The sequence below is a fragment of the Tachypleus tridentatus genome, chromosome 3 (assembly GCF_004210375.1).
Source record: "Tachypleus tridentatus isolate NWPU-2018 chromosome 3, ASM421037v1, whole genome shotgun sequence".
Lineage (NCBI taxonomy): Eukaryota > Metazoa > Arthropoda > Merostomata > Xiphosura > Limulidae > Tachypleus > Tachypleus tridentatus.
In genome coordinates this window covers 69,699,577-69,726,228 of record NC_134827.1, presented here as the reverse complement: position 1 = coordinate 69,726,228, position 26,652 = coordinate 69,699,577, and the positions used below count along the sequence as shown (strand labels likewise).

Here is a 26,652-nt window from a genome sequence, read left to right as displayed (position 1 = left end):
ATGAAGAAAGACAAGAACAGCAAAGAAGGCTACAAACAAATCAAGGACAGGGTGACCATGTTGTTCTGCTGTAACTGGACTGGTCTACACAAGCTGACACCACTCTGCATCGAAAAGTACAGGTCACCCAAGTGCTTCCATTAAGTGAACATGTCAACACTGCCAGTAGACAACATCCATAGCCAGAATGCCTGGATGACAGCTGCGATCTTTGAAAACTGGTTTCACAAGACGTTCGTCCCTGATGTCTGGAAACACCTGAGGAACAAGGGACTAGAACCTAGAACCTGCCTACTCCTAGATAACTGTCCAGCCCACCCGCCTGCAGAGACGTTGAGGTCCAGAGATGGGAAGATTTTCGTCTACTATCTACCCAAGAACACAACATCTAAGATCCAGCCCATAGATCAAGGAATTGTTTCAGCTTTTAAGTCCAATTACAGAAAAGAGTTAATCAAGTCCATGGTAGAAGAAGACAAGAGTGTCCCCGAGTTTCTCAAGAAGGTATGGGTTAAGCAAGTGCTCTATTTATCAGAGACAGCGTGGCAAGCGGTAAAGGCAGAATCGATCCAGAAGTGTTAGAACAAGGCCCTGGGGGTCCATTCACTGAAGGCAACAGAGAAGAAGACTCAGATGATGATGAAGAAGAATTCTTTGGTTTCACCCCAGCAGAAGTGAAAGAAGCAGAGCAGAAGTTAATGAAAGCTGTCCACTCAACTGTTCCCGTCCAAGAAATTCTGTCAGCGTGGTTCTCCATTGATGATGATGTACCAGTAGCTTCCTCAATTTTAGCAGAAGAGACCATGAACGAAGAAGAAGAAGAAGATCCTGCCCCAATACCTCCAACAAGAACTGTAGATGAAGCGGTCAAAGGACTTGAGGTAGCCCTAGAGTACTACGAGCGTGAGGGAGACAAGCTGAAAACAATACAACTAAAGTCCATGATTAGAGACGCCAAGAAGAGGGCAACAATGAGCAAGAAGCAAGCAACAATAACATCATACTTTACCAAGAAATAAACTGTATTTGAACTATATTATCTGTATGTGAATTTTTAAAATTAATAAATTGAATAAAATTTTTGTGATAATAATGTAAAAAGTGAATAAAAATTTAATGTGTTTAGCATGAAACTAACTTTTTTGTTTATATTTGTTATGTTTTAAAAATGTGAAATAAAATGGTTTGATATGTATTTTATTTGTTTTTTTTTCTTATTGTTTAACTGCCAGTTAATAAATTCGGTATTAAAAATGTAATAATTTATGCAACTGCGCAATATCGCTACCACGAGATTTAAAATGGCGGCCCGCATGTAACACGGGAAGACGAAATTTTACAATAAAAATAAACCTTTTTATTGTAATCTTTATATTATTAATAAATCTTAATCAGAATATGTTGTATATTTTATATATTAAAAAGGGGAAAAGAGAACCATTGCAATGCATTGGTCGTTTGTGTTAAAACGGCACTTGTCAATTGTATCTGAATAGTCTATACATTAATATTATAATGATCACGCAATGGCCCGGATGAGGCTCCTCAGCGAAGCTGTTGGCGACTTCGGCTTTTTAGTCACAAAGGTTTAACCCGCGGACCACTTAAGCCTCGGTTAAGCAGGTTGACCCCCCAAATACCGCGGCTTAACGCCGCTCCACTGTAGCTACATAAAGTTTAGATCAGTCACTTCTGACCACATGTTTCCAGTGTTATGAATCATGATAAAACATACAGTAATTGATTGACCATGATTAAATCTAGTCTTTACATCTGCTTTTGTGAATATGATGAAGTAGTGCTTGTTGACGGAAATATATGTATATTTTCTTTTGTGTGCCTAGAGTAGACACTGAGTGAGAGTTTGTATATTAGATTCCACAGTTAATGTGATTCACAAATTATGAACCATCTGAGAACCTAAATTAAACAAATATTATTGCTTCGTCTTATTTTCTATGGATTTTCGGTTCATAAAATTTGAAGGTGGTTGAGAATCCACTGCAGATGCTGTTGGAGAAACTTACAATGTTTCCTCAGACCCCCTGGCTAAAATTGAAGTGGCATATCCCCTCCAGTACTCTTTAGCATGCCAACTGTGTTCACTATCTCCAGATATGTTGAAAGAAAATCTGGTTAAAAGTTTTTATTTGCCAGTGACACTCACTTTGAATACAAGTAACATCAGTTTCCATCTCCAGTCTAGGAATGTGAAAAGTGGGATTAACTCATGGTTATTTCCTCGCTACCAATTCAGATGATAAAATACAAAAAGAGTGTATTTATCATTTTGTATCCCATTGCACAAGTAGAAAAACTCATCAGGTTTGATAATTAAAGTAGAATCATAGTTTTGAATATTTCTGGGATCAAACAAGTTATAACAATAAAATAATTCATATTACAGTTTTCATTGCAATTCTTCAAATTAAACTAACACTTCTATCAGGGACTCCCAGCCTCAAAACACTTTTTACTGAAAGTGTCACACTTAAGCGTTTGTATGCATGACATTTATTCTACTTGCAACATGGAATTTAATACACTAAAGAGTTATATGTAAAAATGGATGATTTTTACATATGGAAGTAAGGAAGGAAAAAATGTTTCTGAAAGATCTTAATTATTATTGTATTCACTTAAATAACTAGTTTTGTTGTTGATGTAAGATATTTCTTTTCTTAAGTGTATCAATGTCAGTAGCAATAGGCAAAATTTGTAAAACATGAAATATACCCTCAATCGTATTGCTTTTTGTAATTTAATGTTTGCAGTTTTAACAGAATTCTTATCATTTACGTACAACATTTCTCTGCTGATATTTACTCCCAGGAGTAAAAATCTTAACACCAGGTTTAGATATTGAGGTTTTAAAGTTTTTAATAGGCAGAAAGTTATTAATTTCACATAAACATTTTTTGAAACATCTGTGATGTGACAATGTATGCGTGCAGTTATGGCTGTGAAATAACTTGTATCAGGTCATCCCTTAAATAATGTCCAATTTCAGGTTTAGAAAAAGAGAAAGGATTTCAAATGCTTTTAATCTTATTTAATCAATAATGTATGTTCCATAATTATTAATCACTTCTTTCCAATGATTCACAAGCTTCTGAATGCCACTTCTGTAAAATTCTTGGGGTTTGGAGGAAAAGAATGTAGAGAAGGTAGTTTTGACATCTTCATGTGTTCAAAGATCTTTTCTGTCAAGATAGTTCTGCACACTTTGGAATAGATGATAATCAGATAGGGCAAGGTCTGGAGAATAAGTAGGATGTGGAAAGTTTTCCCAGTCTAGCTCTTTAATCTTTGCAGATGTGATCCTTGCTGTATGTGGTCGTGCATTATTCTGGTGTAACACAACATCTTTATGACTGATTAAAGCAGGCTTCTTTTCTTTCGGTGCAACATTCAAGTGCTCTAAGTGTTGAGAGTAGAAGTCTGATGTATTCATAACATTGAGTTGTAGAAACTCAAAGTGGATCACAGCAACAATATTTCACCAAATGCTTAACAAGACTTTCCTAGGGTGGAGGTCCATTTTGGGCTGTGCTTTAGCCAGTTTACAGTGAACTGTTGATTGGGTTGAATTAAGCTTCTGTGCTAGTTCTTCATCTGTTACAGCACAATCTTCATCAAGTGCAGCAGGCAGCAATGTCATCATTAAACTCAACAGGATGACCTAAATATGGTGCATTACTTAAACTGTAGTCACCTGATCTGAACTTCTGAAACCACCTTCGACATGTTCTTTCATTGAGAGACTCTGCACCATAAACACCTTGAATGTTTCACATAGTTTCTGCTGCACTATTGCCTTTTTTTAAACTCGTAAAGCATTATATGCCTAATATGCTCCTCAGACACATCCATCTTCATAAGGGTTTAGATGATTAATGATCTGAAAAAGTGGAGTTGTGTTAGTTTCTTTTATTTGTCTTAACATTTTTATACACATCCTACTACATACTTTAGTCATTAAAGCCTTCTACAAAGACGGAAATGATGATACACTTTCTGTATTAAATTTTTGGACCTTATGGGATGACCTGATACATGTGATTTTCTAGACTGATTTTCAATATTCACTAGATTAATGAAAGAAGTTTAACATTAGATAGTTATTGAAATGGTTTATTTGTAATAATAGCAAGCAATGCATGTAGAAAATTTGTTGTTTTAATTTAATGGTGTAGTTCCTGTCTTCCATGTGTATTAAAACCATTATTTTAATAATTAAGTAGAAATTATTGATTTAATTTAGTGGTACAGCTTTTGTCTTTCATATGTAAATAAATCATTATAGTAGTAGAAATGATTCATATTGCACTTTATTTTAGAATATAGCAGTAACCAATTTCAAAGATGTGTATATATACATATTTATATATGCTACTCCTTCAGACACAAATGATTCCAGAATCAAAAGATGACACTGGGTTACATCAACGAGAACGTGATCCTTCCGCACAGAGATCATTACGATTAGAACGTGTTGCTCAGGCTTTAGCACAAAGTAGTGAAGAACTGCAAAGGTAATTCCTTTAAGATTATTGCCTGATTTTATAACAAAAAGAAGAAATTAATTAAGCATTTTAAGTGTGATCATTTCCATAGTAGTTTATTTAAAATGAAATGTTATACACTCTGTACCATGTTGTTGTTTCTTTGTGGTTTAATATGTAATATGCAATGAGTTGTAAAACAAAGATACGCCCATTACTGAAGATTTCTGTTTTGTAATAAACTGTATTCTTTCTTCCACATATACACTGCTGGCCCAAATCTTAAGGCCAATGAACATAAAGAAAAAATATCCATTTTGCATTGTTAAACTCAACCACTTAATAAAGATATCACTACTATATAAACACAGACTGAAAGCTGTTATTATTGGATAACTTTATGATAATGAAAATTACACTACTATATAACAAATATCCTCACAGTAAACATAACAAGTTTTGCGTCAATCACACGGCTATCCAATAACAAGCCAATTTAATGAATACCAGCCTCTAATTTTAGCCTACGAAAATAAAAGACAAACTGGTGTTGTATCAGGAGTAGATCATTTGGAACTTTGTTGAAGTTCTGAATCATAAACAGGCTGAAATCCAGCATTGAAATCTTCTACAATTATAATAAATTATTCTTACATAGTTATATCATAATGTTAAAGGATTTGCATCTTTCATCATGATGTGAATTGGTTATCTATCATTAAAAGTTGGGGATGGATAGATGCTATCACCAAGTGCTAATCTACCATCATGATTTGGGAAGTTTTCACACATCTCGTTTTCTAGCTAAATCCCCAAAAACTTGATTTATTTGTCCACTGACGTAGCACCTTATTCTTTCTTTTGTTTTCAGGCTAGTGTTGCTGTTGAGATTAGTTAATTTATTAAGAAATTAACCAACAACTTTGTCTTGAACAATGTAACAAAGGGAGCAGTAAAGGTCAGTTCACGTGAACAGAAAACAGACAGAATATAATATTGTTTAACGACTTAACTTTTGTTTTCACTGCTTTCATCACATCCGAAACAAATCCTTGCATGTTAAAAGAAACAAACAAACAAAGAAAAGCAACAAAATGTAATTATTTTACCAACAATTTTGTAGGTAACTCCCGAAAACGTTTCTCTAAATACACTGCTGGTCAAAATCTTAAGACCAATGAACATAAAGAAAAAATATGCATTTTGCATTGTTAGACTCAACCACTTATTTGAGTGCAGCTTCAAAAGATGAAAATAAGAAAATAAAAAAAATTAAAAAAATTAGCATTTAATAGGGAAAATGTAAACACTATGAAAGAAGCCTAAATGCTAGCTAATCAAAAGTTTAAGAACTTACCAAAAAGAAGACCTCCTAAACAGGGTAGGAAATGCCCAACATGAGGTCTCAGTAATGAGTTGCACGGCCGACATGGTCGATATAAGCGTTTGCAGAAGGCTGGCTGGAATGTTATTCACGAAGATCATGAACTGTTTGGAATTGACGTCCATTTCTATAGACTTCCCTTGTCATCCACCCCCAAACATTTTCAATGGGGTTCAGTTCGAGCAAACACGCTGGATGGTCCAAGAGAATCAAGTTATTTGCCATAAAAAAGTCCTTTGTCCTGTGGGCATTGTGCATTGCAGTGTTGTCCTGCTGAAGATCCAGTCATTTTCACACAAGCGAGGGCCTTCAGTCAATAAGGATGCTCTCTCCAACATGCCAATGTAGCCAGCTGCTGTTTGACGCCCTTGTATAACCTGAAGCTTCTTTGTTCCATGGAAGGAGAAAGCACCCTAGATCATGATGGAATTTTCTCCATTGTGTCGTGTAGAAAATGTCTCCGGTGGGATATCCTTATTGTGCCAGTAACGTTGGAAGCCATCTGGACCATCCAGTTTAAATTTTTTCTCATCAGAGAACAAAACCTTCTTTCACTTTTTTACGTCCCATATTTGGTGCTTCTCAGCAAAGTTTTACCAAGCTGTTTCGTGATGTGGAAGGAGGCGTGGCCTTTGAAGACGTTTATGGTTTTTAAAGCTTTTCTCTCGTAGATGCCATTGTATTATTTTTGACCTGCATTCTGTGTCCGTAAGGGCCATAATCTGGTTCAACGATTGGCTGGTGTCTTCCCGAATAACCCTTAAAATCCTCCTGCTCAACGCCAGCAAAACTTTCTTGGGCCGACCACTTGGAATTCTCATTCCGTACCCCTCAGGGTCTTTTAAGAAATTTGCAACAGCAGTTTTACTACTCCCAATATCACCAACGATAGCACATTGAGAGAGACCTTGCTTTTGCAGCTCAAGAATTCTGCCACGTTCAAACTGTGTCAACCTTTTAGCCTTTGCCATGTTTTTACCCCATGTAACACAGGAGATATAAGTGGGAGATGTTGACAACGCTTATGCTTAAACTCAAATGACTAAATTTTGTTACGCTTTTACCTATTAATGCTTCGTTTCAGTGTGATCTTAAACTTTTGACCAGCTAGTATTTAGGATAATTTCATAGTGTCCACATTTTCCATATTAAATGCTAAAAAGTTTTTTTATTTTTATTTTCCCTTTGGTTATTTTCATCTTTCGAAGTTCTACTCAAATAGGTGGTTGAGTCTAATAATGCAAAATGCATATTTTTCTTTATGTTCATTGGCCTTATGATTTTGGCCAGCAGTGTATTTCCAGAGAATGTTTCTATATATAATTCTTGAAGGTGTTTCTTTAAATAACTCATGATGATTCAGTAGATAACATCTAAAGATTTTCATGTAGATAACATCTAAAGATGTTTATGTAAATAACTCCTGATGATCTTTCAATAAATTAACACCTGAAGACTTTTCTGCAGGTATTTTATGTAGATAACTCCTGAAGTTTCTGAAAAAAACTCCTGAAGAAGGTTTTGGAGATAACTCTTAAAGAGAAGTTTCTTTAAATAAATTTTATTGTGTCAAAAGATGCCTTCTGAAGACATATTCAAAGCTATCTTTACGACTTCTAGTTTCTAAAATAAATGATTTAGTAACTATACATCTTGACCAAACAGTACACATCATTCTGAGAAGAAAACAAATGCTTGATCATAAATTGAGCTGTACACACCTGAAAAAGATAGCCACATGTGTAATAAATGTTAATTGTGTTTTACAAAACGATATAGGAACATGCAACTTTAGACTGGACTGCTTTGGTTAGGTAAGAACATTGTAGTGATTTAGTGTTAAGCCAGGGACTCAAACCTGAGATTCGAGGTTCTGAACACCAGGTAGCAAGGTAGTCAGAAATAAACTTCTTTTCACCCCACACGTTGAAGAGATTAAGTGGGCAAACATATATATATAAACAGTAAATACATATGTACACATATGCATGCATACATAGATACATATCCACAAATTTTGGTTTAGTGCTTGTGTAAACGGCATGTGAGATCAAAATCTAGGTTCTGTTAATGAAGAAGGAAAAGATGAAAGGGCTATAACAAACAAAAACAGAAAACCACAGATGACCAGGAAGTACATCTTTTCATTGTATATACCTGTAGAGCAGTGTTCAAATGAAACCAATGACTGGGAATCTGTAGACTCGATATCCATAATTCTGATGTGAGAGAAAACCGGGAGTGCCCCAAGAAAAACACACTTTCACTGCCTGGAAACCAAAATTTTTATCCGTGTAGTGCCTGAGCTATGATGCTGAAATGAAAAGAGAGAGAAACCTATATAATTAGAACACTACTAGGATGGGGAACTGCATGGTTACTGTGTTTTGATTACTTGTTATATGGTAGTACCTTTTTTGCAAAATTAGTCATCCTTGTAAGGTAGAGTATAATTTATTAGACCTATTACACATCATCACGTTTCCGTATTCTAAAATATGTCTGATGTGTACTTTGAAAAATGGTCATAATAGTTCTTATATATGAGTAAGAAGTAATCCATGTGTTTGAAGGAAAACACGCTTTGACAATTAGAAGAATAACCTTGCTTAAGATGAACAACATTGTTCATCTAATGAGAAGGTATATAGATAAGTAATTTCACAGTTTAATCGAGCTGTTTCGTGATGTGGAAGGAGGCGTGGCCTTTGAAGATGTTTACGGTTTTTAAAGCCTTTCTCTCATAGATGCCATCTTATTGTTCTTGAGCTGCATTCTGCATCCGTAAGGGCCTTAGTCTGGTTCGACAATTGGCTGGTGTCTTGCTGGACAACCTGTTGAATCCTCCTGCTCAACGCTGGCAAAGTTTTCTTGGGCCAACCACTTGAAATTTTCGTTCTGTATCCCACAGGATCTTTTAAGAAATTTGCAAAAGCAGTTTTACCTATGACAATCTCATGTAGATAGAGACCTTGCTTTTGCAGCTCGACAATTCTGCGACGTTGAAAATCTGTCAACGTTTTAGCCTTTGCAATGTTTTTACCCATTGTAACACAGGAGATGTTGACAACACTAATGCTTGAACACAAATGACTAAATTTCGTTAAGTGTTTACCGATTAATGTTTCATTTCAGTATGGTCTTAAACTTTTGACCAGCTAGTATTTAGGCTAATATCATAGTGTTTACATTTTTCCTATTAAATGCCAAAAAAGTTTTTTATTTTTATTTTCCTTTTCTTATTTTCATTTTTTAAAGCTCTGTTTAAATAAGTGGTTAAGTCTAACAATGCAAAATGCATATTTTTTTCTTTATGTTTATTGGCCTTAATATTTTGGCCAGCAGTGTATTTGAGAAATTTATGCTTTATGTTTTTCAGACATAAACCTGGCCTAGCTTTGATTGTAATCATTAGTGTTTTGCAGTGGTATAAATACAAAAGATGGCTCCCCTACATTTATTCTCATTGTCTCTAAATTGAAACCTTGTCAGTCTCTTTGGGGATGGAGGGGGGCATATTTATGCAACACTGTTTAATGTTATAGCATCTTTGTAACCTGAATTATCTATGGGAGTGATATCTGTCTTTTATATCATTTTGTATAAGTTTATAGAGATGTAAGTCTGCAGATGGTATAAGGCTAGATATTAATGTGTTTAAAACCAAATAGCTTTGAGCAATATTGAAACTTTTATTTCACTTGACTGAACAAGATTGGTATATTGGAAATCTGCTGTAAGATTTCTGTGTTGAAGAACTAGTTTTGATACACTTTTGAGGAATATCCATGAAATGTTACATCTCATCTAGCAGATTGTTCTTTATAAATTTGTTTTCTACAAACTGATTCACCTGATGAACCTGACCTTGAAAAGTGAATGAGATATGGTTTCCTTTCACAAAAAGAACAGTCATATTATGTCGGACATGGGTTTGCCAAAACAAATTATACACAAAATATAAATCAAAAGATGGCTTCTAGAAAATTCTAATTGTTCTCTTGTGATGGATTTTATTCAAATAAATTGTATTTGACTTAATCTTATTTACTCTTTCTTATTGTTTAAAATATCCTCCATATTTCATATTTACCTTCAACTAATACTTTTCTCAGTTATAACTTTGACTGCTATTATTTTTCTGCTAGTGTACTAAAATGAATAGAACTAATGTACATAAGATAAGCTTGCATCCTTCTACATCTACTGATACCATAACAACCATTACTATGGTTACACATAGATTTATGAAGTAACTCAAGATATGCCTTTGATGTGATTCTGCTTGAAAGATTTCTTTTATGTTTCTAACTTTTCTCTTTTGCTAAGTTTTTCTAAAGTGTTGTTACATATTTCTTTAGACCTCTGTAGCCTTGTTGATTTTTATATGGCATACAGCTAGCTGAGCATCCTTCAATTTTTTTACCATATAAATGCAGTCTTTGTATAAAAGTGGATGTAACAGTTTGAAAAAGAAACCCTGACAGGTTTATAAAATACATTAGTGATGTCGAGAAAACCCACTTGTAGAGAAATATGTATGCAAAAATGGCTCGTTTGGGTTGAGAAAATATTTTTTTATGTAGAAGAGCGAACAATGTTTCGACCTTCTTTGGTGAACCTAACGATGACCGAAGAAGGTCGAAAAGTTGTTTGCTCTTCTACGTAAAATATTTTCTCAACCCAAACGAGCCATTTTTGCATACATATAAGATACATTGTTCAATATTTTGTTTTCTCTCTGTTTTATCCTCTCGCTGGTAAATTAAAGAAAATATATTTTATTTATTTTAAGCTAATTAATGCACTTGCTTATGTAAAGTTACAAGTCTTGAAGCCCTGAACAAATAAAAGGACAGATTTAATTATTGTGATTTGTACTATGCAGGTACTCATATGACCATCACATATGTTTTACCTTACTTCTCTCTCTTTTAATTTCCTAGGCCCTGCATGGCCAGGTGGTTAGGATGCTCCAATTGTAATCTGAGGGTCACAGGTTTAAATTCCTGTCATGCCAAACATACTTGCCATTTCAGCAATGAGGGTGTTGTAATGTGATGGGCAATCACATTATTCATTAGTAAAAGAGTAGCCCAAAAATTGGTGATGGTTGGTTGCTTTTCTTTCTGTCTTACAGTGCTAAATTAGGGACAGCTAGTGCACATAGCCCACATGAAGCTTTGAGTGAAATTGAAAATAAAAATAAACAAAGCATTGTCATACCCCAGGTGGTCTAGATGTTTCATTTTTTTTCTAAATTATGAGGCTGTGTTATTTTTCATATGAATGCTCCAAATGGTCTAGCTATGTTCCCACAGTATAAATATCCAAATGGTCTAGTTGTGTTCTACGTAAGCTAAATAACTTAAATTCTCTAGCTTTGTTTTCTTTTTATGAGTTGTAATGTTTTAAATGTAAAGATATAAAATTATTATAGCTGTCTTAGCCCTAAAATTAACAGCTTTATTCATATACACTTTTATACAAATTTTTTAGACTGCTTATGAACCAAAATACTTGTTTTCTTCATTACAGGTCGTCTCCCACAAAAAATACATTTGTTAAATTAAAAAAAAAATGTAAAAAATGGCAGCAATATAGCAATTGATTTGACTAATTGCTGCTGGAGCACCATGTGTATTTTTCGTAGAAGATGAAAGAGTCCATCCAGTTGTTTTATCAAGTCATTTACAATGAAAGTTTGTATAACAGACAAACACTTCATTTTTATTTGTTGCTCAGATGCAGATATTTTTATTCATCTGGATTATACTGAATTTTTATTTCTGTCTTCTCTTTTGATATTTAGTTTTTGTTTTAATTTTATGACAACCTTTAGTATTTTATGGTATACTTGTTGAACAAATATAAAGGATCTTATGTTTCCATTCCTTCACCACTTTAGCTCTATCAACTCTTCCCAAGATTCCTTACAAAAAAAGAAGAAAAGTTTGAAATCTTCTCTTGGGAAGTTTTTTACCAAAAAAGATAAAATAAAAACTAAAGATGTTTTACAACAAGGTAAGAAAGTTTTGTTTCTCTAGATGTTCTTGTTTGTCAATTAATGAAAAATTAAAAAGATTTCAAATTAAATAATGGTACCAAGAATTTGCATAAAAATAATTTACTCATTGAACTTCCAAGGTATTTATTGTATAAAACTTAAAGAGTAATAAACAATCACAGTTTTATTAGAGATAAACATTTAATATTCTTAACTATTTGCTTTTTAAGTGAACATAAACCCAAGAAATTAAATTGTATTTTGTTATCATACAGATAAAATATCCTTCATCCATCCTTAATTAATAACTGTTAAAGTTACTGTCATAAGTTAGAATAGAAAGTCATAAAACACATTAAATTATTTACTGATTGCTAACTAATTGAAAATGTTTTTTATCTTTTATTGTCTTTGAAATTGTTGCTTAAAATAATTTAAAAACTTAGCGACTAAAAACATTTTAATCAGCTTAGAAAAGTTTTATTCTTTGATAAGATAAATCAACTCTTTGTAGTGTTGTAGTGTTTACATTTGATATCTCCTGTTTATTTCTAGGTGTTACCTACCAGGAAAATGAAGTATTAGGAGGTGATACTTCAGGTTTGAGTGGTGGGTTAGGTCAAAAGACTGATGTTGACCGACGCACAAAGAAAAAGTGTGTACTACATGCATCCAAAATATGTGTCTATGTAGCATGAACATAGTTATATGATATTATGTCTGTATAGTATGCATATATATAATAAAAGGACAACATGGACTTGTTGGTTCACCTTAACTATTTCATTCTTATTCCAGAGTTTAGTATAGTGAATGGGAAGTCATTACTCAAACTCTCCTAAATTAACTGCAATTATCACATATGAAAACAACCCTTTCTAAAGACCAACCACCCAGTTAGAAAAATAAAGTTGTCTTAGCTAAAGCTGACTCTTACTCTGCTAAAATCTATTTGTTTCTTCTTATCTTACAATTTTCACCATAAAGTATGGAAAAATATGATGCATCAACACTATCAGTTCCGTTTACAGTTTTAAACACCTCAATCAGCTCCCCTCTACATCTTCTTTTACAATATTTTAACTTTCATGATATTAACTAATTATCTGAGTGAGCTTGTTTTTAAGCCACCTATGTAAATACCTTTTTCACTGAGGCCTCAAAAAATAATGAAGATTCAAGTAATGTGATAACAACAATATGAGTAAAACTTAGACAATATTGTAATTGCAATCACAATGTATGAGTCATATAGAGATAGGCAACCAAACTTATCACAACTATCACTTTTAAAATAATTATGTTTATCTCTCTTCCTATGAAAGCAAAATATTCCTGAAGTATTCACTCACAAAATAAATAAAACTATAATGCCTACACTAAGCAGTCTTGTATATCCAACACCAAGTATCATACTATTAGCTCTTCTCTAAATCCTTTCTAACAGTTTATGTTCTTTTCAAGATGAGAAGCTCAAAACTAAACAGAGTATTGGATGGTTGAATAAATGACCTCTACAATGACATTATACTCTCTTTATATTCAAAATTTCTGTAGGCACAACCTAAAATCCTATTTGCTCTACCATTAAGAACTGCACAGTGCTTAGATGTCTTTAGAGAGTGATCAACTATTGCACCAAGATCCCTTTCCTTCATAACACTATTAAGGTTATTTATCCACATCCAGATTATACCTATGGTTCAAATTATAACTTGCCTGCATATCATCAGCAAGTTTAAATGTTTTTTTTATTATTATTTCTTCATCGATATCATTAATGTAAATAAAAAAGAGCAAAGGTTCTAACATTGAACCCTAAGGTATTATAGATTGTAATGATGCAATTGTAAATATCAGATTATAATGATAGAACTGGAAAATCACATTTGGGTGGCATGGAACATGAAGTTAATTTCAGTTTTTTCTAAATGCATTGATTCACTAAATTTGTAACTTATCCTTTAATTTACTACAGAAACTTCTTGTAATTAAAAGATTGCTAACCATTTGATTTCTTGATTTAACATTTCAACTATATTCTGAAAGTCGTAAACAGCTCATTTTTTAATATCCATTTATCCCCTACAGGTAAAAGCATGAATTTTGATATCCAACAATCCTTTACAAGTCAGTGATAATTTGAGTAATTATTTATTTGTCTTTCACAAGTGACAGATAATTTGAGTCAAGATATTCAACTATCCTGTACAAGTCACAGATAATTTGGTTCTTGATGTCCAAATATCCTATAGAAGTCACAGATAGTTTTAATCTTAAACTAATTGTTATTAAGCTTATCGCTTGATAATATATAGTAACATGGTTTGAGTTTCTATGTTTGTTTTGTAAGATCCTAATACAGTGTTATCAACATGGGCCAAAATAACCATCAGTGTTACAAATAACACATTAAGTGTAGTAATTGAGAGGATTTCTTGACTGTACCATAATAGATGGTTTATTTCTAATTAATAATTACCAGAATAACTGTTATGGCCTTTCCATATACATAAATTATTGATTTTTATTGTAGAAATGAATTACTAGCAGAAGCAATGAAAGCAGGAACACCATTTGCACTGTGGAATGGTCCTACTATAGTTGCTTGGTTGGAGGTTTGTATAATTCTTAGTTTCTAAGTTAAATGAAAGCCAAGAGAACTCAGTGTTCATATAAAACCAAAATCCTTGAGGAGTTATGAATTGAAATTATAGAGTGAAAAATTTCGTTGTAATCAGAATTGTAGTGAGGCTGAATTGGACTGGAGTTCTCCTATACTTTTATTAGTTTGTTTAGTTTTCTAAAAATCATAAATATATTCTATGATGCCATAAAAACTACAGATGATATACAAGATGCACTTGTTATAACTCAGACATCCTATTTAGTAATATAATCTTAGTTGACTAGTGGCTAGTGATTATAAAAACAAATAAAATGGCTGAAATGCACCATGCATGTACATGTATAATTCAGGGGCCATATGGGACTTAGATGGCACTCCACCAAAAGAAAATGTTACCATTACATCACTGCTCATAACTTCATAAAGCTTATGTTTGTAACAACATTTGTATTGATGGGTGTTTCAATATTGTACTTGGAGAACAGCATTATTTTCATTGTTTTTCAGAATATACATTAAAGTGTAATTAATGTGTTTGATACCTATTTGTAAATTATGAATTATATCTCTTCTCAGATGAATTAGTCTTGTTTAAATCTGTATTTCAGATTTTTATATATATATCTTCTTTAAACTTCTGTCTCAGATCATCGTGTGCTCTTGTCTTGTATAAACCCTTCTCTCAGATCTTTACATACACCAACCTTGTTTAATCTCTTCCCTTAGATCTTCACATACACTAATTTTGTTTAAACTCTCTCAGATCTTCACACACACCAGTGTTGTTTAAACTACACTCTCAGATCTTCACATACACCAGTCTCGTTTAATCTCTTACCTCAGATCTTCACATACACCAGTCTCATTTAATCTCTTCTCTCAGATCTTCACATACACCAGTCTCGTTTAATCTTTTCTCTCAGATCTTCACATACACCACTCTTGTTTAAAGCCTTCTCTCAGATCTTCACATACACTACTCTTGTTTAAACCCTTCTCTCAGATCTTTACATACACCAACCTTGTTTAATCTCTTCCCTCAGATCTTCACATACACTAATTTTGTTTAAACTCTCTCAGATCTTCACACACACCAGTGTTGTTTAAACTACACTCTCAGATCTTCACATACACCAATTTTGTTTAAATTCCTCTCTCAGATCTTCACATACATCAGTCTCGTTTAATCTCTTCTCTCAGATCTTCACATACACTACTCTTGTTTAAAGCCTTCTCTCAGATCTTCGTTTACACCTGTCACGTTTAAACCCTTCTCTCAGATCTTCATTTACACCTGTCACATTTAAACCCTTCTCTCAGATCTTCAAGTACACCTGTCACGTTTAAACCCTTCTTTCAGATCTTTACATACACCATTCTTATTTAAACCATTTTCTCAGATCTTCACATACACCATTCTTGTTTAAACCATTTTCTCAGATCTTCACATACAATAATCTTGTTTAAACTCCTCTCTCAGATATTCACATACACCATTCTTGTTTAAACCATTTTTTCAGATCTTCACATGTACCAACTTTGTTTAAACTTTTCTTTCATATCTTCATATACACCAGTCTTAAATAAGACATCTTTGAGATTTTTTTATCGTAAATAATTAAGTACTGAGCAATAAAAGATATAGTAAGAAAAATAAGAAAGAGTTCAGACAGTTTTGTTTTTTATTAATATACAGAAGAACATGGACATGTTTTATGTGAAGTATCGTTTTACAAAGTAATAAAGTGTCAATCATCTAAACAATTCAAGTAGTTTAGTTAGAATTCACTTACTAAACAGTTGTAATTAGAAACTGGAAGACCGAAATTATGAGCCATAATTAATAAAGAGAAAAGGGAAAATGTTTGAACTTTAAAAACATACCTATTAGCAAATTTGTACTTTCTTTAATTAGTTTTACTCTGATTTAGTACATGTTTATCAGTCTTTAATCAGTATTGCACTAGTTAAACTCATGCATGTCAATCTTAAGTATTACACTATTTAAACACGGGTAACAGCCTTTAATCAGTATTACACACATACAAAAAATACATTATTTGTTAAGATGTTTTGTTGCTTGTAGCTCTGGGTTGGCATGCCACCCTGGTATGTAGCAGCATGCAGAGCAAATGTTAAAAGTGGAGCCATCATGTCAGCATTATCCGATACAGAAATCCAACGAGAAATTGGAATTAGCAATCCTCTTCACAGATTGAAACTTCGCTTAGCTATCCAGGAAATGGTAGCTCTCACAAGCCCATCAGCTGCTAAACCTTCTAGAACAGTAAGTACACATATCACTTTCCAGAAGAGTACAGCTTTGTTCTCTGAATTTTCTCTCAAGGAACAGTAATTCTGACAAATTCATTGATCAATAAGAATTTATACAAAAGTAATTCAGATAATAAAACCCTTAATCCACAATTTATTAAAATATCAATTAGTCTTTAGGTAATTATCTTGAATTAATAATGTAAATTTGTTTTTAAAAGTCTTTAATTGCTTTAGAATGAAGTTGCTATGAATAGACGTTAAGTGATCTCAAATAAAGTATCCAAGAGGGAGCTCCTACTTTTAGAATAATAATTGTGTTTTATGACTATATAAGTAGTTAATACAAACAACTCTAAACAAATTTACTTTGATTATTTTCTAAAAAAATTGAAACTTCTTTATTTTTTATACTATAAGACAAGGATTAGCCTTTTTTAATATTTCAAGAGATTTGAAGTGAATGTTTATTATACATATATATGTAACATTGTCAAAATACAGTTGTTTAGCAATGGAATTATTTTGTATTAATATACTTGTAAACAATATGGGGAGAAAAAAATAAACTTTTATGTTTATTCTTATACATTTCTTAGAATATATTATATAGAAAATGATTGAAAGGTGTAATAAATTAGATTTAGTTAACATTATTCAACTTTTACTGCTAAACCCAACATATGGTGCAGCTAGAAAGTTTACATAATGGTTCATAGGATTTTCTGATCAACAACAAACATTGAAAAGATTTTATTTAAGAAAGGAATTCAGACTTTGAAACTGGTTACTTAGTGAGATATAAAGAACTTTTGAAAGATTTTGTTGTAATAAAGAAATTCACATGCTGGAACTCATTATCAAATGACAGAAAATGCTAATGAAAGTGTTTCTGACTGATACTTCAAGCACTTGACAAGTATGTTAGGCTACAAGTGTCATCTGGAGGTGCTGGGTTCCTGTATAAATGTGTATATGTGTGTGTGTATATATACAGGGTGTCCCAAAAAAATGTATACACACTTTGAATGATTATAAATACAATGTTTATTAAGATATATCTAGGTTTTATAATCCAAGTTTAAGAAGACAAATGTAGAATCTTAGAATCTTTTGAGTTATTGCAGATGTTCAAACTGATGATCATTCTGATCTAGGCATTGCTGATAACGAGGACAGATGGAATTGCAAACTTCATGAATCATTTCATTTGGTATTTGGGTGCATTCTCTTTCAGTTGCTGCTCTCAGACTGTTGCAGGTTTTGTGCTGTAAACCTTATATTTGATGTATCCCATTAAAAAACAAACAAAAAAAACGTCCAGAGGTGTGAGGTCTGGTGAACATGGGAGAAATTCAGCACTACCTCTTTGCCTAATCCATGTGTTCGACAAATTTTCGTCAAAATAGGCCCTCCCATCATGATGGTAGTGGGGAGGTGCTCCATCTTGATGGAAATAAAACTCTTCATCTCCAAATTGCTCTCGAATGCATGATATGACAAATTCTTGAAGCAAGTTGAGATAAATGAGACCAGTGACTATGTTTTCAATGCTAATAATCCACACCACACTATAACCCCTTTTACATTGTGTTCATGTGGGTTCTGAGGTGCCTAGTAGGTGCAATTGTGGCAATTAACTGAGCCATTTAACTTAAATGTGGCCTCATTGCTGTAGACAATCTTATTTGGAAACTATGCATCCTCTGCATGTTTGCCAGGTGCCTCTCACAAAATTCAACTCTCCAGTCAGGATCATCTTCACTGAGGGCATGGGCTAATGCTGGAATAAAACTTTTCCAATGAACGCGCTTCAATATGAGATGGATGCTCAATTTTAGGATTCCTTCCTCACAGGCTGTTTGCCAAACAGATTTTCTTGGAGATCGGTGAAGACTTTCCATCAGCTCTGCTTCTCATGTGTGACTGGTGGATGACAGCAGTCTTTCAGAACACACCCTTTATGGACTTCTTGAACAGTTTTATTTGTTTCAAACTTATCTCTGATGTGTATAATGGTGAGTTGCATTGGTGGATCTGTTTGAAACTCCCTTCTAAACCATCTTTGCACTTCAGCTATGTTCTTGCACTTCCAGTAGCACTTTAAGATAAATTTCCTTTTCTCAAAGCTTAGTCTTGCTTCTGCCATTACTTACATCTGTTACATCTGTAAAAAAGAAAGTTTTAGTGAGTTATAATCATTCAAAATGCATATTCATTTTTAGGGACACCCTGTATATATATATATTTATTTTGTTTTTGTTAGACACTAGCATTTGGCGAGATGAATCATGAATGGATCGGTAATGATTGGCTTCCAAGTCTTGGACTGCTACAGTACAGATCCACCTTCATGGAATGCTTGGTAGATGCCAGAATGTTAGACCACTTAACCAAAAAAGATTTGAGAATTCACCTTAAAATGGTAGACAGTTTCCATAGGTGAGTAACCCAGCTGTTTTACTGTAACATTTAATATATTAGTTCCATTCCAATAAAATAAAGTGGACTATATGCAGTAGATTCAAAGGAAATATTAACTAAGGTATTGGTTTGAATCTTTTTCTTTTAGATAACTTCAAATATCTATTCTTTAGTAAAGTTAGAAATGTCTGAATTACTTTTGAGAAGTTATGTTTCATTTATACCAATAAATTTGAAATTATCTTTAGGTGTAATAATGTTTAAATGAAAGGAATCATTCATAAACGTCAGTATTCTTTTAAGGTTTTATAATTCCCAGAATACACTTATTTTTGTCATTCTTTTAACCCTAAATCATTATAGCTGATCATACAGAAATTACCAGAATATCTGTAAGACCAATTTCTCACATGAAACATTGCATATGTTTAAGGCTTGATCTCTTGCTTGACATAAATGCAATAAAACTCTCAAAAAGTTCTTTTTGTGTTTTGATGAAAAGAATTAAGGCTAATTTTGTTCAGAACCACTTTATTTTGACATTGATATAAACTGTAAGAATGGTTTTCAACATGTACATGACATCTAGAACACACTTATTTTCATTTAAACTGTATCTCAGTTGCAGTATTTCTTCTGCTTGAGTTTTCTTTTCCTCTTGTGATTGGTTTATGTTTTTGATGACCTTCCTGACTATTATAATATCAATAGGAGGTAGACCATAACTGCATCCATATCATGTAAACATCAAACTTTCTAAACTTGCACTTCTTACTGAAACTATGATAGTCATGTCTCTTAGACATTTTCCCATTCTGTAATTTGATGCTAGACTGTAAATATTACACTTGTGACATTATTATCATTGCATGTTAGACTTAAAATAGTAGACCTTTGTACCTAAACATTTTTGAAAAACAGCCAAAGATGCCAGCTGATTGGAAATGAGATAAATTGGATTTCAAACTTGTCAGTATAATTAAACAGAATCTTTTGTCATAATTCAGACTGTAGGTCATTTTCCCAGTAAAAGGTATTTAATTTCCAGTTTTTGTAATAATTTTATAATTCTTGATAATGCTTGTAACAAAAACAAGTATTCTACTTTAGTTGATTAGAAAAGTAGTCCTTTTATTAATATTTTGTAAATCATTGTCTTGTGCTATTTTCTGGTAGGAAGAGCCTACAGTATGGCATTAATTGTTTAAAAAGAATGAATTATGACAAGGAAGTTCTTGCAGAAAGGAGAAAAAACAGTGAACATGAAATTAAAGGTAAAGTATTAGTCCTTAAAACAAGAAGTAATCGTATTCCATGAAATTTTGGGCATCCTAAAAGTTAGGAAGCTTTAACAATAATCTAAATAAATTAAAATAAAAATTTATTTGTAAGACATATCAAGAATAGCATGAGTAATAATTATATACCAAATGTCTGTTGCAAGTTTGCAAATGATGCCTATACCTAGTAAAAACTGCATTATTAAGTTTGTGTTAATTATTAATGTATAATGTATCCAGTATTAAGAATGTGCTGATTATTAACGTATCCAGTATTAAGAATGTGCTGATTATTAACGTATCTAATACTAAGATTGTGTTGATTATTAATATATCCAACATTTAATATGTGCTGATCAATCATTAGTAATTCTGGAATTCTTTCTAACAGATGTACTAGTGTGGTCAAATGACAGACTCATGAAGTGGTTGGATTCCATTGGATTGAAAGATTATTCTCACAATTTATTAGAATCTGGAATACATGGAGCTCTGATTTCACTTGATGATAATTTTGACCATAATGCTTTGGCTTTCACACTTCAAATTCCAACTACTAACACTAAGGTAAGTACACACTAAAGGTAATTGAGTTCATGATGAAATCTAATATATTTTGTTTATAAGTGGAAATAATTTCTAATAAACAGTGTACACTTATGTTTGTACATTTTATAGAAGGATTATTTTATTTATCCATTAGCTCAGTTGAAGAGCTTATGAAAATAAAAATAAATATGGAGGACAGAATATTGGTATATCATGGTATAGCTTCATACTACAACATACAAAAGGTTATTGCATTTTATTCTTTTAGAGAAATTAAAGGAAGTATTTTTTATTATGCTTTATGTGTTCCAATAACACAAATTAATATTTTCATTTATTGTGCTTTTTGTATTGTAATTACTCAAATAATATTTCAAAAAAAATTACTGGTAGATGAATTTTTGAAACATAAATAATAATTTGGGTTTAATTCTTCTTCTTGAATGACAGACAACATTTTGAAAAGTAAATGATAATTGTTTGAATCATTATTCTTTTGAAAGGTAAATAGTATTTTTCTCATTTTTCTCCTTGAAGGTTAGACAACTCCTGAAAAAGGAGTATGAGAATCTTATTCTACAAGGTACAGATAGAAAAGCAGATGAGGTGAGTGACAAAACAAAGAAATATTTCTTTTACAACTACTAGTGGCTCTTTAGATAGAAGTAATTATTAGATTTTGTTTTTCTTTCTTGTGTTTAATGTTTTTGGTAAAACGTTTATTTCTCAATTTTAACATTAATATGTTAGAAAATACATATAATGAGTTTCAAAATTTTATTTGTAGTACATAATGTTTCTAGTTTAGAAATATCTCTTAAAAAACCATTCATTAATAATTTATCAATAATTCATAAGTTATCTGCTTTATTCAATAAGATTGTTGTGCAACAGTCAATTAAAACCAAAACCACTCATGCTTGTACTATAAAAGATATTACCTCTCACTACACGTTTTACTATTTTAAAACACTATGTCTCAACACATACACTAATTCTCTAAAACATTTATATCACATTAAACATGTTATTCTTTAAAAAAGTTAAATCACAAATGTTTGTATTATAAAACAATTATATTCAGCCATAAATGATTATATTTTAAAACATTTATATCTGACCATACATTCTAAACAGACCATACATTCTGTATTCTAAAACAGTTCGATTCAATTATACGTGTTCATATTTTATTTTAAAACAGTTAAAATGTCCAACAGCACATCTTCATATTCTAAAATAGTAATGTCCAAATATGTGTTCATATTTTAAAACAGTCATGTGCCACCATTCATGTTCATATTTTCAGATAGTTATGTTCAATCATACTTGTTCTTCTTATAAAAAGGTTATGTTTAACCACACATGTTCGTATTATAAAACAGTTACTTATAACTGTATGCTGTTTTATTATAAAACATTTATTTAAACAAGTACTGTCTTTTGATAAAATGTACTTATATTGACTTTGTTATCTTATACATCAGAACAATAAGTAACACACTGAGTTATAGATATGTTTTAGTCTTTGCCTTGCTTTATACATGATAGAACAGTGTCTAATTTATTGCTTTTATCTATTTATAAGTTTAACTGTTCCCCAGAGTCTTATCTGTTATAACTTTACCATAGTGTTCTTGGTCGCTTGAAAAATCTCCATAATCTGTTTTTTGTTATCATGCATTGTTTTTTTCATTTTTATTATCCAATGCTGCTTTGTTTGCTGCATAGAGAGCTAGATTTACGTCTTTTATCCTAAGACAGCCTGAATGATTTAATGATTCTTATCTTCCTTCTCAATACAGCCTTCTATTCATCCAAACTACCCTGTGTCAGTCCCTAACAATATGCAAGGGGACCGTCTTGTGTGAGAAGTGGCCAGAAGAGTGTACAAACTGGTATTGAAGCTGTTAATGATTTAAGCTTTAGAGCAGTGAGTGCCATGTTAATAACAGAACTTCAACACTTACAAATTACCAATTGTTTCTTCCAGAAATTTTAAATTTTGCAAAGTTGATATGTTGTTAGACTTGTATATTTGCATGTATATTGCTCAGGATCAGCAAAGTTAGATTGACAAAACCTCATGCCAAAAAAATTGAATCACATGCAGCATTTTACTCTATCTCATTTACTGTATAATAAAAGAAAGTTGTAGTAATGTGAAAAAGTTTTAAAACAGAAAATTAATTTAATAATTGCTAAAATGCTTCCTTGTGAAGTCAATGTACATCTTTCAACATTTATATCGAATGACTACAAAAGAGGTCTTTTTCCTGCTTCGTTATGTAATTAGCTCATGGAACTAATATATGTTGTTTAACAATCATTTTGAATGACAACTTAGTAAGGTTTCTTTTTTGTGTGTGTGTGATAAGATAATGAAGCCAATGCATGCTGTTCAACATTCATTTTGAATGACAACAGAGGAAGAAGTGATGTCGAGAAAACCCACTTGTAGAGAAATATATATGCAAAAACGGCTCGTTTGGGTTGAGAAAATATTTTCTCAAAAACGAGCTGTTTTTGCATATATAGAGGAAGAAGGTCTCTTTCCTCTTTCTGCTAATCCTTCAGTTTAAGTGGGTTGTGCTGGCAGTGTTTAGTATTCAGTTCTATTTCATGAGTTACACATTCAATAGTAAGTATCAACTTTTTCTTGATGTGCAATGAAAAACCTAATGATTCAGTTATGATACTTCCACAAACCTGTATAGACACAATCATATTTTTAAAGTGCTCTAAAAATGGTTGCAGTGGAGTAGACTGGGGACCTAGCTTCTAGTAATTTCTGCCTTCGTCCCATTTCAATATATGAAAAAAGAAATCTCTGTCTCAGAAAAAGAGACCAGTCATGTGATGCTTGTGGAATTTTTTTTAAAACCTTAATTTCTCTTGTTTGTGGGTGGGGGCCAATGACACTCATCTGCTGTCAGACTGTGCAGGTTATTCTACTCCACAGGGCCACTGACTTTACCTTAGATAAATGTCAAATAGATAACCTGAAATGTTGCTGTTAGATTTTCTAAAAGTGTTAAGCATATGCAAGAGGGACTAAGTTAGTTAGACTGTTGTCCATAATGAATTATATTAGAATTGTCTGATTTACAGAATTCTCAGGTTATTGGTTATTTTAATCAACAGATATTAGATACTACTCTATTTAATTTTAAGAAACGTTAACAAACTGATGGTTATTTATTTGTTATGTAAAGTTTCTTATTTGAAATGTACTTAACATGTAGAGAAACTGTAATTATGATTATTGTGAAACAAAAATGCTAAAAATGCTAATTTTTGTTTTACATTCATTATGTACCTTTAGTTACCATTGATTTTTATTAGTTACAATTTATTTGCCATAAATCTATTTGTCAAACTACATATTTTGTTTGGTGTGATAAAGTGATAAAATAAAGATTCAGGCAAATATACAATCTTAGATATTAAATATACACTACCTAATGTTACAGTTGAAACATCATGCTCTGGATGAAAATAAATTAACACTTACTTACCATAACAGATAACACCTGCTTTGAAAAGAAATATATTCGTAGCATAACAATTAAAACATAATTCCCTGAAAGAAAATAAATAAATAAAGAATCATACTGATTATTGTTCAACTGTTACACATTTTCAGCTGACTAGACTTGAATTTGACTGTTGTCTACATGGAAGATGTCTACACTTGGATAATATGGAAGTTGTTTAAACTATCATAATTGGAACTTGCCTACACCTTAATAACATGGAAATCTTCTAAACCTTGATAACATGGAAGTTGTCTACACATGGTGTAGTGTTTTCTCAATAAAGATCCTCTCACACATTTGGAATTTATTTCTCCGAAAATTGCTTGTCTTGGCAGACAACTGTAATGTACGAGTACAACTGGTGCTAGTGGTGTAAACAAAATGTTTTGCATAACTGGTACAGAATAAAGACATCATAAATAAAATAATAATGAGGAATTTACATCCATTTTTTCCTTTGAATTTTATTTTTAAATTTTAACGTGAGAAGACTTCTGTAATGGTGTGGTTACAGTTGTAGAGCAGTAATGTTCTTACGTCACAATAAACACAAGTACAGAGTAGCCAATCCATCAACAACAAAACTGTATATATACATTAAATGCTCCAACTAACAGAACTGAAATCTGGAACGATGAAGACTTTTGTGATCTTAAGCTCAATGGAATTGGAACACAATGGTAATTAGCGACTGAAGTTTGCTGTGGTTCTGCAAACTCCCTCATTAGACTAGATGATGACCTGCCTGCCAAATTTGCAAATTACATCATATGGTTTGTATTAAAAGCTTGTCAACAATTTGTCCATCTTTTTCTACTGCAACAAAACTTTGTCACCTACTCTAGTTTTTGACTCTCTTCTTCTCAGTTTGTCAGCATTTAATTTTTCCTTTCTTCTTTTGTCAGATAGATGTTTGCACAAATCTTTGTCCGTCTATCTACTACAACTTGAAGTAACATAGTGCTAAGCTGCTTATTAAACAATTATTCGGCTATGGTAAGCTCACAAAAATGTATTTAATAAATGTCTCCAATTATCATCAGTATCATGTACTGTTTGCATGGCTTTAAAAATTGTTCAGTTTTGTCTTTCTACTTTTCTGTTTTTTGATTGGTATAGTGGAGTCACCTCTTAGTGCTTGATTCCATGATCTGTCATGTATGTTTTAACAGCATCTGACTTAAACTGTTATCTGTCTGTTCACAATGCAAACAGAATATGTAAATTATCCAGAACTTTTTCTGTAGTGTTAAATTTCATGAGAGCATCTCTAGGTAACAGCTATAATAGTCTAAAGATACATGTATATTCTCTCCAGTTGAAAATTATCCTAATAAATTTGTTTGCACATTTTGCCAAGTGTGCTCTCGCAAAAGAGTAATGTGTAACAGTTCTGATTTTGACAACGGACTAACAACTTGACATTGGTGGCAAGTTTTACATATATGTTCAACTTGTTTATAAATACGAGCTCACCATACTTTTTCTCATAACCTAGCATTGGTCTTAACAATGCCCTGATGGTCTTCGTGTGCTAAAATGATAATTTCCTGCTGTAACTTTTGAAGTATAAATAATTTAGTACAACGTAATGCTAAATTAACCAAACACATTATTTTCAGAAGTACTATATTGTGTAACAATCTTACACTATGTGTAGCATGATTGAGTGTATCTGCTTTGATATACGTTTACAAAATAGCTAAATCTGGATCATCAACAGAGATGTGATATCTTGTGAGCATTTTTGGTACTATCAAATAAATATACTCTTTGATGAAGAGTGATAGTATTTTGTGACAACCGAGAAAATGAATCTACAGTATTCTGTCAACCTGGTTTATATTGTACAGAGAAGGAATAATATTACAAATGGAAGATCCACCAACAATCGATGCATGATGAGGTGTATGATATAACTTTGAATTGGCTATGTTGTTCATCAGTTAAAATGGCTCTAAATCGTCTGCGGTCACATCACAGATTATTTCGGTTTTTAGCGTTTGAATCAAAATATGTCAAAAATTCTGTAGATACTACTTTTGATTTTAACACCTCAAA

The 26,652-nt window shown here is 32.2% G+C and overlaps 1 protein-coding gene across 9 annotated transcripts in view; it reads left to right on the top strand.

Annotated features, from left to right (window-relative positions):
* LOC143247097 (liprin-alpha-2-like) overlaps positions 1-25,007 on the top strand; it is a 211,148-nt gene extending 186,141 nt beyond the window's left edge. For 7 of the 9 annotated variants that reach the window (XM_076494562.1, XM_076494557.1, XM_076494561.1 and 4 more), the window contains 10 exons: positions 4,405-4,535; positions 11,798-11,913; positions 12,452-12,551; positions 14,433-14,514; positions 16,612-16,812; positions 19,066-19,241; positions 20,400-20,497; positions 20,895-21,070; positions 21,590-21,658; positions 22,858-24,486. In XM_076494562.1, the coding sequence (XP_076350677.1) occupies positions 4,405-4,535; positions 11,798-11,913; positions 12,452-12,551; positions 14,433-14,514; positions 16,612-16,812; positions 19,066-19,241; positions 20,400-20,497; positions 20,895-21,070; positions 21,590-21,658; positions 22,858-22,923 (1,215 nt within the window). In that variant the 3' untranslated portion in view covers positions 22,924-24,486. Of the gene's footprint in view, positions 1-4,404; positions 4,536-11,797; positions 11,914-12,451; positions 12,552-14,432; positions 14,515-16,611; positions 16,813-19,065; positions 19,242-20,399; positions 20,498-20,894; positions 21,071-21,589; positions 21,659-22,857; positions 24,487-24,698 lie in introns of those variants that run through there. The other 2 variants (XM_076494558.1, XM_076494566.1) reach the window with 2 other exon arrangements.
* The last annotated feature ends 1,645 nt before the right edge of the window (positions 25,008-26,652 follow it).